The 15,534-nt window shown below is 46.6% G+C and overlaps 1 protein-coding gene across 1 annotated transcript in view; it reads right to left on the reverse strand.

The window, feature by feature from the left end:
- Positions 1 to 15,534, reverse strand: part of PLXNC1 (plexin C1) — a 142,446-nt gene that overhangs the window by 4,807 nt on the left and 122,105 nt on the right. Inside the window, exons 24-28 of the mRNA XM_032646827.1 lie at positions 6,595 to 6,649; positions 4,140 to 4,171; positions 3,933 to 4,040; positions 2,622 to 2,785; positions 706 to 853 (exon numbers count right to left, since the gene is read on the reverse strand). Of these exons, the coding sequence (XP_032502718.1) occupies positions 706 to 853; positions 2,622 to 2,785; positions 3,933 to 4,040; positions 4,140 to 4,171; positions 6,595 to 6,649 (507 nt within the window). The remainder of the gene's footprint in view (positions 1 to 705; positions 854 to 2,621; positions 2,786 to 3,932; positions 4,041 to 4,139; positions 4,172 to 6,594; positions 6,650 to 15,534) is intronic.

A 15,534-nucleotide genomic window follows, 5' to 3' on the forward strand; every position in this document is an offset into this window, starting at 1 on the left:
GTAAGCGGGGGAGGCCTGTATATGTGATCTGAGGGAAGGGGGATGTGCAGTCAAATGCACATCTTGGTTGAAGTTTACTGCTATTTGTGAGGAACAGATATCTTAGAAATGCACTAAAACCATTAACTAAGTATGGGAAGATTCAAGAAACTGAGTTCATAAAATTTTCTCTTGAAAATATCTAACTGAGGGCCAGTTCTGCCAGTTTCCCCAGAGCACAAAATGCCTCATCCTGATCTTTGCCTTGAATTCCTTTCAGGGTGTTATTACTTATTTATTACAATAGTGATTTGATTGTAAACTGACAAACTAGAGGTATTAGAAATCTCAGGCAAGATTTTCTTCTCCATCAGAAATTTGTTGTATTCAAATAGACGCTTTTAGGTATATTCAGATGGAATTAATTTAGGCAAATTTCAATAGTTTCATACTTCGGGTTCATAGTTTATTAGTGCCTGTAGACGATTTTTCTAGGAAACAAAGAAAAACAAAAGGTTTTCACAGGCGGAGTCTGCAGTAGGGTGGAGATGATCTATTTTGGTTTTCACTTAAACTAGATTAAAAATAGAAATGAGAGATTTTTTTGAAGAAAAGCAAATTTTCAGTGACAATCACTGACTTTCTTTTTAGCTGGTATGGTTTATTATTTGAATGTTTACGAGGAAGACAGAAATACATACAGGAAATCCTAAATCTGGGCCTTACCTTTCCAAGTTGCTGCTCTGTGAGGGAGAACGCGTCCATGAACGCCTGGGCGATCACTGACAAACAGCCGTCTATGTGTGGTGTCTTCTTAATGTCAAAGACAAACTGAGGGTTCTTCAGGATATTTACCCAGAAGCGAAGAGGGAGGCTGTTACAAGAGAGAGAAATCTCTCTTCACATACAGCCATTCATATGAGGCAGATGCTCTGTTTATCACAGTTTGTAAACGGGTGTTTTTGTCCTTGTCATTGAAGTATGCAAGTCTGCTTTGCCAAATATACCAAGCAACAGATGGCAGCGTCACTCAGCACAAGAAAGGGTTAAACTGTCAGAGCTACTGAAAGGGAGGACTGGAGAAGTCTCACAGTGGCCCTTGACAAGACAAGAATTTTCTCCACAAAGAGTTCCAGATTATATTAGCTAATGGTTACCAATGAGAACGTCTCATCAGATCTCTAGAACCTGACCTCTTCTCACCCCCTCTTAAGTGCTACACCCTGGCCTAAGCCACTGTCACCTAGATTATTACCCCCCAGTTCCCAACAGTTAGATCTCCCACAGGTACTAGCAATCCTCTTAACTCAGAATCAGGTCCTGTGTCTCCTCTGTTCCAAACCCTCTGTGGCTCTCCACCCCTCTCTGGAGAAAACCCCTGCATGATCTAGGCCTGGGCCCTCACCTACTACTCTTCACCTTACTCGCCCCAACTCCACTGGCCTCGTTGCTCCTCTTCTTCATGCATACCAGGCAGGCTCGTGCCTCAGGACTTTGCTTTTGTCCGTCTTTCTGAAACGGTCTTGCCCCAGACGGCCTCATGGTTTGTGCCCTCTTTGAAGACCTGATCCAAATGTCATCTCCTGAGGCCTCTGACCACCCTATCCTGTCTCTATCCTTTTTTCCCCACTCTGTGCACTGCGCTAATCGACTTCTAACGTACCACAATTTACCTGTTAAAATGCAAGCGCTGTAAGAACACGGATTTCTGTCTGTTTACTACTTTATCTCCAACACCTAACAAACAGTACTGGGTATACAGTCGGTACTCAGATATTTGCATATGAACTTGGAAGTCATTCAGGGTCCTGGGGCCTAGCTAATTCCCTCCATCATATGGGCTGCTGGGCCTCTCAGTAGCTCTCCTGTCCTGACTAGTGCCCCTGCCCGTGTGCTACTGTCTTCACAGTGAAATTGTCGCCTGCAGCACCGGAGCCTGGTGTGGGCGAAGCAGGGCCTGGGAAGGAGGGGCTAGAACAAAGGGAGGGAGGGAGCCACAGTAGAGAGTTAGGATAGACCTGGAGCTTTCAACACTGATTTAAAATGGTCTGGCTAACCCCAATGCTTAGAAGGGCTTGAGGCTGCACTGAGAAGTTCTGTTACGTCGTAACTAACGCTCATTCACCTCATGCACAGAGTATTTCAATTAGAGGTAATGAGCCATGTTTCTTTACTGAGGAGAAATTTTAATTTGGATGCCTTGCCTCAGCTTAAAGTATTAAAAAACAAAACACACCCCTTTGACTAATTCTCATGGCGTTTGATCAAATAAAAGGAGAAATTTCTATACAAAATAGACAGCTTGGAAACCGCAAAGAGTAATTCTCTGAGGGACAAATTTAAGAGTCTTCTCTAATGGAAAACTGTATGGTAAGACCACAAAATATTAATTTCTCATCTTTTACTGGTCAAGCTAAACTTGTTTAAAGATAATTATTTTCTTTGTCCTAAAGACTAGGAGTCTCAGCACAGGAATGGTTTTGTTTATTGTTTAACAAGAAACTGCTTTGACATGATAGCTAAGCCAAAACACTCTTAGGATAGGGATAAATGAATCCTTGTGTAACCATCCATGCCCTTCTTTTAGTTAAGATTCTGACCCAGGTTCTTGAAAACAGTAATCACCTACTGTTTGTTCCCACCTGTTTGTTTTCCAAATATGTACAACATCAGGATCTGTGATTTTTTTGCTTTCAGCCTGGGCATCCAAAAAGTCAAAAAAGTATTTTATAGCAAACGGGGCTCTGCTGTTGGGTAAACTCCAAATGCTTCTAAAAAGTTTTTCGAGCACAGAGTGAATTGCCACCTGAAAGACAGAGCACATCAGACTTGGAAGATTAAAAATAATAGGGTGGTGGTTTTGAAAACATGATGAAAAATGAAATCTAAGCTACAAAACAGAGAAAAACAAGCTGAAGAGAAAGTATGTAAAATCGTCAAATGAGGCCAACACTCACAGTATTAGACAAAGGTCCTGAAAATCCATGCCCAGGTTTAGATCTGCTTCATAAGCTTCTTGCTGATAACACTGTTTAGTCAACAGGGAGGCTATCTTAGACATCTCTAGCAGTTGAAATGTAAGTTGGAGGTCTGTATACATAAACCAAGAAGCCCCAGACGTTTGGCTTTTATTATGTTCAGCCTAGAAAAACTCAAGTGGTATTGCTCGGTTCCCAGAACTTTTCCTGTTGCATGTATTTCCATCATAGGGTTTTACTGTGTACTTTCCAAAGCATTTGAGTGTTTTACTAAAACAAAATAGGCAGAGCTCTGTGGGACAGATGAGAAAATCAAGAGGCTCTGGCTGTCCTCTACCCACTAAACAAATCTAAGCTCCAAGCAGATGCTCTGCTATAATCTGAAGAAGCCTATGCCCATCAGAAGACTAGGGCCAGGTGTAGATAATAGCATTTACATTGCGAGTCATTTCAGAAAAAAAAAAAAAGGATCACCACAGACTTCCATTAATCCCACTAAAAGCCAGATAAAGTAAAATTTGCTCCCAATTTGGTATTCCATGGGCTTTCATGTCTGACACTTTTATATGTGAACAGAATTCTTAGTTTTAAAATGACCTCCCCCCTCTTCATTTTATTTGCAATTCAAAGAGGGAGTTTTATTGCTCACCTATAATAACAAGTAAACAAAAAGGAATAATTATGCTGTCCACCTAAAAATATAACAATAGTGTAATGGTGGGTAAAGGGACTGGGAACAATATTAAATCCCTGACTGAAGATGTTATGGTGGAAATTTGTAAAGTGCTTTATCTTTGCAGTTTGTAAAAACAGAAGAAGAAGGGGGTAGGAAGTGTCTACAGTTTAAACTTTCATTTTGCTTTGCTAGAAGGCACAAGGGATTTGTAGCATTTTCACACTTCAGTGGAAATTAAGTCAAACACATGATACACCCCCAAGGTAGCCGTAAAAGCGCTCCCAGAACAGTAAGTTTACCTTGGTCGACAGCAGCTTTGTCAGATACATTTCTTTAACTTTGAACTTGTGCTTCCCTCGATGTCTCTTTCCCTGCACATCTTGGAATGCTTCCGAATCTGGTAAAATCTAAAGGGAAGGCAGAGTAGAAGAAGCGTTACCCAAGGAGACCGTTCGTGCTGCAGAAGGCATCCGCTTCAGCAGGAGCACAAGAAAGCCGGAACTCACCAAATGGCAGTGGTCTTCTGAGTATTCCACATCTGAGCGCCACAGAAAGAGGGAGAGAGACAGTCCGTTAAAACAACAGCCACGTTAACTGGCCTTCTCATAAGATGCCCCATTTGTGCTATACACAGAAGAGGTTACTTGAGCCCTCCTACTTGAGCTCTTCGTAGCCACACTCCCCCCCACCTCCTTGCTGTGTCTTAAGACCTTAAGAACATTATTGAAGACAGGATGGGCCAGGCACTGGAGTGGGAAGCAGGTTCCCTGTCCCTGGAACAGAGGCTGACTGATCACTTGAGGGTGGGGTAGGAGAGGTTCAGGTCAGCTAGAGCTGGGGCGCCTACTGTGTGCCAGGGGCTACTAGGCAAACAGCAATGAATAAGACAGACCTAGCTCTCACCTAATGGAACTCACATCCCAGCCAATGAGGGAGACGTAATTACTAATTACACGATTATTTAATTCATATCCTTGTGATAAGGACTGTGGAGAAGAATTATATGCTAGGAAAGTATGTAACAAGAGACGAACCTAGCCTGGGAGGTTCTCTGAGGAAGGGATGTCGGGACTGAACCTAAATGAATGGATAATGAGCCAGGCCAGTGGGGGAGGAGAATGGGTACAAAGGCCCTGTGGTGGGAGGGAAGGCGACCCCTTCTCGGATCGGAGAGAAGGGCAGCAAGGCGGAGGCCATAGAGCAGGTGGGAGAGCAGCACAGAGTGGGGACAGTCTGGGAAGAAACGAGGCTGTAAAGGGAGGAGCAAATGCAGGGAAGGGAAGGATTAAAGCACTTGGTTTTTTGTTTTGAAGATCAGAGACTAGAATACCCTGAAATGCTTGTGGAAAAATACAGTAGCGGGCGAGGGAAAGCAAGTGCAGGTGAGAGGAGAGATCACCGGTGGTGGCGTAGGAATGCTCAGAAGGTCGGAGAGGAGGGTGGGATCCAAAGCCCAGGTGAGAGACAGGCCTTGCTGGGAGGAAGGGCAGCCCTGGAATGTCAGGGGAGCGAGGAGGAGGGAATGGCAGAGGCAGGGAGGGAGGGTTAGTGCCCATTGTTGAGGGAATTCTGATTTCTGTTTTCTCTGTGAAGCACTGGGTGAAGTCATCTGCTGATAGTCAGGGGAGCAGTGGGGGTCAGAGCTTCGAGGAGAGAAGGTGGGATTATGGAGAACACAGTCGGTTGCCTCGAGAAGCAGAAGCACGGGGGGGAACAAACAGGCTATGTGGAGGGTCCTGGTCAAGACGGGAATTTACAGTGACTCCAACTGTGCTGTCGTGGGCCTTTCCCCTGTGGCTGCCCAGCTGTAGGGTCAGGAAAGGTGAGAAGTTGGGTTCATCCAGGGCTGGGTTGGGACTGTCCCGCAGTGGGTGATGAAAGGACAGAGGGGCAAGGGTTTGGAGGGTGATCCAGTGTCCACTGGATTGGACAGGGAGGAAGCAGAGGTGTTTTTGACTGCCTTGAAGTCCCATTAAGTGATCCAAATGCAAGATCTCCAAATAACAAGCTCTCAAAAAACCAGTCATTAAAGCCTAAAATACACAGCTCTTGCACTTATTACAGCACAAGGACACCAATCCCCCTAGACCAGAAAGATAGCCGCCTTCTGCAAGGTGGTTTCTCACTATAGCCTGACATTACTAATGATGGATGGGGGAATGTGGGGTGGGCAGGGTTCCCCACAGGGTGTCCTACAACCTACCAAGTTATCCTGTTTAATTGGGAGCCCTGCATGCTTCGTTTGCACTCACCAGATGTTGGGACCTACCAGGCTCCTCCTAGCACTGAATCCAGGAATCAGAAAGTCCCACCTCCAGCTGTGTGTGTGAACAGGTCCTGCTGGTGAGACCCAGAACCTTTCTGGGGGCTGAGGACTGACTGTCTTGCGTGGATATAATTTCTCTGGAGACAAACCTGGAACCTGGACCTAGGGATTTTCTCAAGGCACTGTCACTGTTTTCCTGCCCCAAGGCTGGCGGGGAGGTAGAAGAGAGCTCAGAGACTGGCCTAGTAATTTTTCCACAAAGCTCCCTCTGTAGTTGGTCTGTCCCTGGGAGATTCGGGCTAAGTGAATTATCTTGTTTGTTCAGAGCTTCCAGGGCTGTGTGATCATCTGCAGCTTGCCAGGGGGATCCCCTCGGTTAGCCCTCATCCTTCTGAGGAGTTGGAAAAGAGTTACAATGGCTAAGATTCTGCCCTGAGCTTAGGGTGGTTAATGACAGCAACTTCCTCAGTGTCGGGCAGCCGGGGCAACCACTGTTTACAGTTTCCTGTCCCCCTCTTTGCAGGTTTCACATTCTTAGGAGCAGAAACAGATCTAAACGCTTTCCTCCACTCTCTCAGAGAATTACCTGGCAACCACTCAATCTCATCTTTGTGATAGTACATCCAAGAGAGGCAAAAAGTGATACTTTATATAAAGTGGGGTGAGAACAAAAGGTTAACAGCATTGTCTGTTACCTGAAGTAAAATTTGCTATCTTCTTAAAAACTTTTATAGAGGATCCATTTGATATCTGAAAGCAAAGATAAAAAATAGATGAGTTTTCAAAATTTGATGTATTTCTCAACTTTACCCAGGAATTAGATGGCTGGGTGGATCTTATATTCTCTCACTTATTCTATCAAATATTTATTAAGAATTCCTATGTTTTGGGCACTGGAGGCTGGGGCTATAATGATAAGCAAGACACTGTCTCTGCCCTCAAAGAGTGTGCGGTCCTGTGAAGGTGGCAGACCGAGGCCATGAGATGCAGGGAGGCAAGTGCTCAAAGGATGCTGTGGGGCCAGTAGGAGGTGGGCCAGCCCTGGACCAGGGGAGGACCCAGCTGTGCTGGGAGGCACCTCAGCTTCTAGGGGACAGGAGATGTTTGGGCCGTTTTCATTTTGGGGGTTACTACTATATTAAGAAATGCTGAAACAAGTTTTCAAAAACCTATAAACTGGTAACAGAGCAGTTTCACATCTAGGTATACACCTGTAATTATCCTGAGATAAACTTTGTAAACACCCCATACTGGAAATAACCATCAACAGTAGAATGAATAAATAATTTGGGGTATATTCATAAACCAGGCTATGATAAAACAATGAAAGTGAGCAAATTACTGCCACATGCCACATGCATGAACCTCACAGGGATTGATGGTGAGCCAAAGAAGCCTGACAAGATGGAATGCATACCGTGTGAGTCCATTCACATTTAGCTAAAACAGCCGAAACTATGATTTAACTGGTTGGAGAAGAGAAGTGGGGGTGGTGATTAGGAACGTCCAGGAGGGAGCTTCTGTGGTGCCCACAGTGCTCTGTTTCTTGATCTGAGTGGAAGTTATAAATAAGATAGGCTCACTTTATGATAATTCATCCAGTAGTACACTTACAATTTGTTTTCTTTTCTGCAGGTATTTCTTACTTTTTAAAAGAAGCTTGTAAAAATCATAAAAATACATGTACTTTTAAATAAAAACTTTAAAATTGAAACATGACTTCCAGGAAAGTGCTAACGTTAAGTGTACAGCTCAAGAACTTCACTTAAGTACATACTGTGTAACCACCGCCCACATCAAGATACAAAATTATATTTCAAGGTCCCAAGAAGTACCCCTATTATGCTTCTCAATCAGTAAGCACCCCGTCTTCATCCAGGGGTAATCACTTTTCTGACTCCATTGCCATTGATGAGTTTTATCTGTTCTTGAACTTTATGTAAATGGAGTCATTCCGCGTGGGGTCCACATAAGGTCTACAGTGTTCATCTGTGTTGTTGCAGTGACCAGTAGTCGTCCTTTTTAAATTACTATTATTCTACTGAATGAATACACTACAAAAAAAATTGCCATACAATAAAAGGAGAGGTATTGACACATGCTACAACATGAGTGGACCTCAAAAACATTGCTAAGTGAAAGAAACCAGGCACAAAAGATCCAATTTTGTACAATCCCATTTATCTAATTTGTCCAGAATAGGCAAATTTATACAAACAGAAGGTAGATTACTAGTTGCCTAAAACAGGAGTTGGAAGAATGAGGAATGACGCTTAATGAGTTCAAGGTTTCTATTTGAGTTGATGAAAATGTTCTAAAATTAGACTGTGGTGACGATTGCACAACTCCACAAATGTTCCAAGAACCACTGAGTTGTACACTTTGAAAAGGTGACCTTTGTGGTATATAAATTATATCTCAACACAGCTGTTAAAAAATTGTCACAGATTTTAAATACGCATTTGACAAGTAAATGCTTTTACCACACTGACACACAATTTCAACACCAATGTATAGCCTCTTTTGGAGATAAGGTCAAGAGTTGTCATCTGAAGCTTTTTGGGACCGTGGAAGCCGGGGCCCAATGGCCTTTTGTGCACCGCTTCCCCACACCCAACCAGGGGAAGAAGGCCTCGTCAGGCCAAGGGGGACTAGATGCTGAGAGACAAGAGAGCAGGCCTTGCTTCCTGGGAGGAGTAAACTGTTTTGAGGGGCTGGTCCACAAAAATGTAAGACAAATGGGCCATAAGAAGAGGCAGGTCAGGGATACACAAATCTTCACCTTCATTCTGGGATGTGGCTGAAAGATTAACCCTGTCATTTCTGAACATCGCATTTGAAAGCGCGAAGGCTGCTCTGAATTCTAATAGTAATTTGGACCTGGCCTCCCTCCGCTTGGAAAAAAGTAGAAACTTAGAATTTCTTTTCTGGCCTGCAGCACACCGGTTATCAGAACGTACAAACCTGCTCAGCAAACACCAAAGGATTAAAGCCTAATCTCTTACAGGTTGTCCCCACAGAGGAAGGAACACGCACGAGAGCCAGCCCTAGAGGGGGCCCCTGAGCACAGGGTCCAGCCAGCCGTGTCCGGCCAGCCACTAAGTGTAGGCCAGAGGCCTCCAACTCCTGGTGTTCAGGACATTTTGTAGGGAGGGGGCTCTGGGCAGGGGCTGGCAGGGGCCCTCTGGCCTCTGCAAAGTGTCTCGAGCATGGATTCTAAACTCTTATTGAGCACCTGGACTCTGCCATTATTACCAAACGTCCTCTCTTCTCCCCTTGAGCCATTCACTGAGCGACCCTGTTGGCTGATTTGTCAGCTCTCCTCCATATTTGATGCAATTAAAGTAAATGCTCTGTGCAGGCACCCCCTTAGCAATACTCAAGACGCCGAGTTTATGAGAATGTTTGAACATAGTTACAGAATTCCTCCCCTTGAAGAGCTGGATATGCTCTGTTTCTAAGCCAATAAATACCTTTTTATAAAAGGAAGCTGGTGATTCATTCTGGGTAATTGTCAAAGAATGAATCCCAAATGGATCCTGGTGAGTGTTAAGCCAATACTCTGCTACTGTCAGATGCTTTGTTTCTCCAAAAGCAAGCACCCTTGCTCTATAGTCCCAAACACCACGGATGGACCTTCCAAGGAGGAGCACAGCCAAAAGTTCAAACGTCTTTTCAAGAGCTGGCAACGACTCGCTGCTGGCACAGTGCTCAGGCATGAAGACAGAGCACACGCAGCCCACACCGGGGAGATTTTACTCTGAAATTATCTCCTGAGAGCAGGTGTAAAAGCATTTTATTAGCGGATGAGTTGTGTGTGTGTTTGAGCATGTATGTGTGCAAGTGTATTGCTAACTTTCACAGCTGCTCTAGGGCTGGAACATTTTTTCCCCCACGTGACACTTTAACGTTGTAAAGACAGAAAACTAGTTTATTTACAGATGCTTGTGGGGGGAGAGGTTTCCATTTTCTGTTTGGCACAAAAGTCAGCTGCTGCTCAGTTAAGGTCAGAAATGCATTTTTGAAAAGTGCCACAGAATCCGAAGTGTTAAATCTATGATGCTGTTTGTTCCATTTGAGGAGCTCCAAATGCTTTCCTAAGAGTGGATCATTAATCCTCCTGTACTCCCGTGAGGCAGGGAGCGTCCTCTTGGCCCCTACTTTAAGAATGAAAACCAAATTAAATCAACGAAAGATTAATGTCACTAGATGGATCTGTGGCAGGAATGTTTCTCCGGCCCAGAGCAGAACTGGTACACAGGCAATTTCAAATTAAATTCCTTCCAGTCTCACGATGCTCCGAGATTCAAAACGACAACGAGGCTATACCCCTCCAATGATGGCTGGCCCGTGTTGGAGAGAGGTGGAGAGGACTGCAGACTTTTCCACCATCAGAATTAGGAGTTGTGACCACAAAGGGAGAGATGGACCCATGTCATCAATTTAAAGTTGCTCCTGAAATAAACAGAAGCTATGGACTTCCCTGGGGGCACAGTGGTTAAGAATCCGCCTGCCCTCAAAGGGGACACGGGTTCGATCCCTGGTCCGGGAAGATCCCACATGCCGCAGAGCGACTAAGCCCGTGCGCCACAACTACTGAGCCTGCGCTCTAGAGCCCGCGAGCCACAACAACTGAGCCTGTGTGCCACAACTACTGAAGCCCGCGCACCTAGAACCTGTGCTCCGCAACAAGAGAAGCCACCGTAGTGAGAAGCCCGCGCACTGCAACGAAGAGTAGCCCCCGCTCACCGCAACTAGAGAAAGCCCGCGTGCGGCAACAAAGTCCCAACGCAGCCAAAAATAAAAACAAATAAATTTATTAAAAACAAACAGAAGCTACATATCCTCCAAACCATTTGCAAGTAAAGGCAGGATTTCTTTGTGGTAAAATACTATCTTTATGCCACAAGTTAAAGATTATGCCATAAAAACAGATTTTCTAGAAATGTAAGGTTGAACTTATACTTAACCTGATGAAACTGCCATTTTTGTAAGTAAAAGATGGTCAGATATTGGCCATTTCAAATGACTGAGCCCAAGAGGAAAGCTGGAACTTTAGCCTAAGAATTTTATGGAAAATTATGAATAGGGTCTGAAATACCATGATACTTTTTCCTTAAGTCTAAAAACACAATAGTCAATACAAAGCACCATGTGGAAACCCTTACTGGTATCTCTCATTCCTAAAATGGTATTTTGTGAAAACAGAATCCTATTCAACTCGCGTTGTCCCAGCAACCACTCATCAATACTGCTCTCCCCGCCTTCCCCTTAGCTCTTCTCAATGACACCCCAAGGCTGGAGGCAGATGAAAAAGGAATCTCTTTTTTTCCTCAGGGCCAGAGGGATAACCTTGCTCAGTTCTTCAGAAAAGGAGGCTCGGTGCTCATCGGACTGTTTGGAAGGGGCCCATCAGAACATTCTCAACAGACACATCAAATCACCCAGGATGTTCCTGACACCCAGGACAGAGCTCTGAAGGATTCTTGAAACTAGTGAAAATGGCAATACAGCTCCTGCTTCTCTCGTGTGCCTGGAATTAGCCTTGGGCCAGAAGCAAACACCCCTTTGAGGACTGCTGGAACCCTGAGCTGGTCTCAGGGAGGGAGCTTGGCCTCCACCAGTGTGCGGGCCATTGGGAACCCCAGGCGTTTTTTGGGCTGGAGCTGTCAGCTCTTGGATGCCTGAAAGAGGCCTCCCTTCTGAAAGAAGGTAACTACTGTCACCTTCGAGGAATATTGGCCTTAAAGGATGTCAGAGTAGGATTAGAAGGAAGCATTTTGATAAACTCACAGACGTGAGATTCATCATAAGATCTGAAGAGAGGTTGCCCTTTTAATTTTGACATTACAGAAGGTAACTACCAGGATTTCTCATAAGCTCTCCAGCCAGGCTGCTTCAGAGGCTAGGAGCACAAGCTGCAAGCCTGGCTCTGAGCAAGGTTATCCCTGTGGCCCTGAGCAGAGCCATGGTCTCTGTGCAATTCCTTTTTCATCTGCTTCCAGCCTCGGGCCGTCACTGAGGAGAGCATGGGAGCATGGCCAAGTTTCTCAGCCTCCCTGGGCCTCAGAATGGGAATAACGACAGTGTCTACCTCACTGGGCTATACAGAGGACTAAAGGACTTACTCTTTGTAAAAGCTTCTAGAACAGTGCCCAGTATACAGGAAGCACTCCATGTGTCTAGTAAATACGAATCTGAAGTCATTCATGCTGTAAGAGACCCTTAGAGACAGTCCAAGCCCCTTAAGAGTCACAGATGAGGGCTTCCCTGGTGGCGCAGTGGTTGAGCGTCCGCCTGCCGATGCAGGGGACACGGGTTCGTGCCCCGGTCCGGGAAGATCCCACATGCCGCGGAGCGGCTGGGCCCGTGAGCCATGGCCGCTGAGCCTGCGCGTCCGGGGCCTGTGCTCCGCAACGGGAGAGGCCACAACAGTGAGAGGCCCGTGTACCACAAAAAAAAAAAAAAAAAAAAAGAGTCACAGATGAGACACCTGACCTGAAGAACCACTGACTTTACCCAAGCAGACCCTTTGGAACATTCCTATGAGCTTTAAATGTCATGTAAATGACAACTTTGGCGTTAGAAGTGACCACTTGGGCACCGGCGCGCTCCCGTTAGGACGAACATTCTTCAATGACACGGTGGTTAAACGTATTTTCTGCCCTCAAAACCTCACAGCTCAGAACGAGAAGTGTGATCTGTAGAGAACATTTCCTGCCGGACACAACACCTGTCCTGCACACTTGATGCTACCCCACAGCTGCGTGTGGGTGCAATAACATGGTCCAGCAAGAGGGCACACGGCGGGGCAGGTGCAGAAAGCCTGGACTGGGAGAAGCCACCCTGCTTCAGTCGCATCGGGCAAGCATCCCCACACCCTCTATACACGCACACAGACACACACAACTGATCTCGTCAGCTCCAGAGCACAGCACAGTCCCCTTCACAGGGAACACACACACAGAGGTGGCCAGTTAAGGTAGCAGCAGGGCGGAGTTCTTTATAGTGGAGAAAACGCCTCTGGCTTCACGTGTTTGTAAAGGCATAGGCTTTACCCCTTGTCTGCATGGGACAGAATGAGACTGGAGCAGAAATCTGTCCTCTTCCATGCTCATCTGATGGAGAATGAGGGTAATAAAAGCACCTTCATCACAGGTTGTGTCAACGTGAATCACGCTTATGCACACGACAAGTGCTGGGTACCAGCTGCCACTGTCATCATTGTGGAGAGCAACCGTGCCGACGCCCAGGGTTGGCAAGGATGCCATCCTGCTGGTGACAGGGCATTGCTGGCAGTCTGGTCCATGAGATGCCATGTTTTTGCTGTGCCTTCAGATCCCCTCTAGAAACCTGTTCTTCAAATATACAGACAGTTAATCATTCAGAGGAGACCAGCTACACTCTATTTGCCCTAAGGACAGAACAAGGCAAGAAGAGAGAGGCTCACACTCCAGCAGAGGGGACTTTGTTTAGATAGTAGGAGGAACTGGCCGTCACTAAAGATTAACTTTAAAACCTAACTAATGTGGGCTAATTGGAGGGAGGTGAGTCTTAATCACTTAAAACTCTGAGTTAGACCCTATTTTTAACTGAAATATAGTTTTTCACTTTCAAGCACCTACAGTGACTCAAACTAGAGCGCTTTAGTAAATGAATAAGAGTGATAATTAGCATCCTGTCTCTTTGGGGGGAAATGTGTTTGAGGAGAAGATTTTTCTTTAATGAAAAAAGGGCAAGAGCGAGCTTCAGCTCAGCCCTGTCAAATTACTCCAAATTTTGATTGTGCAGGGATGCTGCTAAATGGAGCACAGATTTAGACGGCTGAGGGGGGTGCTGGACGCTTTTGTTCAAGCAGTCTTTGAAAACCAGGGCATTTGAGATGGTCCAGGCACAGAGAGCACGGCGCCGATGACCTCCCCAGTTTCCTTCAAGCTCTCTGCGCTTATTTGCCTTACGGCTTAGCTTTTTCAACATAAGGAGAATCCTTTAAGCCCTTGTGTCCTAGTCGTGTCATTTATTACCACCATGTGGCAATGCTAGGGTATGAGGCCAATAAATCATTTGGATGGGAAGTGACTACAGGCCGGATTAATTTCATTATCATCCTTAAGCAGATAGGTGTCTAGTGCAGCCGATGTCTCCAGTGAAGACTGATGTCCTATCTCCCCTGACAGTCTTCCCTTTGCCTTGCAGATGGCGGTGGTGGTTCTTCGTTCTCCCTGCTGGAGTGTCTTGGCCTGCCTTTTCCTATTAATGCCAGTGAGTGGCCACACCCCCTTCCTTTGGGGTTCCACCCCATGCCACACAGTTGCCAGGGGACGCTGAGAAGCCTGACCAGGGTGGTCCAGCCCTCCCTGCACAGCTGAGCAATGCCAGCACATTCGTCAAGACGCGAGAGGAGGGCATTTGTGGCTGTGTTTCTGCCAGGCTTGCCAAGACAAGCTCGCTCCCCAGATACAGGCAGAGGAAGAGACTGCGGCCGGGCTGCAACTCTGAACTTCACACTGATGCCATAATAAGCCCCCTCTCCTAGGCACTTCCACCTCTGACTCCTTCCATCCATTATATTTCCTCTGGGGCACCGCTTCTCCGAATGTGGCCCGCCGACAGGAATACATACGTTCAGAAAGTCCCCTGGGGATTTTTATAAACTCCAAAGGCTAAGAGCGACAGCTCTCGGCAAGATGATCCCAAGGTTGGAAAGTCTAAGCTGCAGAAGGGGGAGCACAGGAGCAAGTTGTTAACCTGCCACGTTCTCTGCTTGGTGCCCTCCAGCAAAGGCTGCAGGGGCAGCACCCACCCACGGGTCACCCAAAGCAACTATTTCCAAACCGGCTCTGAGACCCATTCAGCCAAGGAGCCCAAGGCTGTGGTGCCCTCTGTTCCTGGCTGCCGTCCAGGAAGCTCTGCGCAAGAAGTCTCAGCTTCTTTCTGGGTGAGGGGAAAGCCGGGCAGGCCCCAAACACCTTCTTGGTGCAGACACATCTCCCTGGGACTTAGAGCCATGAAAGGCGGGGCGCCTACTCTCCAAGGGGCCTGGGAAGCCACTCCCCTGTCTTCTCCGTCTCCGCAGGAGCACCTGTGCATCTGCCCAGCCAGCCCCATGCCTTCCTGACCCCTCCCCTGCCGCGGTCTCTCTCCCAGCCACACAGCTCATGGTGTCCACCTTCCGCCCATCTGCTTGGCTCCATCTCCAGGGCCACCGTGTCATTCCTGGTCAACATCATTTCTCACCTGAGGTTCTTCTAACGACTCTCCCTGTTTCCAGGTTTGCACCTCTTATATCCATGTTCCACGCACAGCCACAGTCATTTTCTGAGACGCAAATCTCCCCTGTTTAAGATCTCCCAATGGCTTTCCACTGTGCTGGGGATAAAATCCAGACTCCTGAAGAAGCCGCTGGGCCTGCACGGTCCCCTTCTCCCCTCCCTCCCCACTTCTCTGGCCTTCTTCCGTGAGAAACCACGGCAGGTACTGGTTAAGCCGTGGACCCTAGAGCCCAACAATCTGGATCCCAATCTTGCCTCTGCCACGGACTAGCTATTAGTAAGCCTCCCCGAGCCTCAGTGTACCCATCTATAAAGCAGGTTAGTAATAGTCCCTGTCTCGTAGGACCACTGTGGATAGAATGA

This window comes from Phocoena sinus, chromosome 10, assembly GCF_008692025.1.
Source record: "Phocoena sinus isolate mPhoSin1 chromosome 10, mPhoSin1.pri, whole genome shotgun sequence".
NCBI classification, from domain to species: domain Eukaryota; kingdom Metazoa; phylum Chordata; class Mammalia; order Artiodactyla; family Phocoenidae; genus Phocoena; species Phocoena sinus.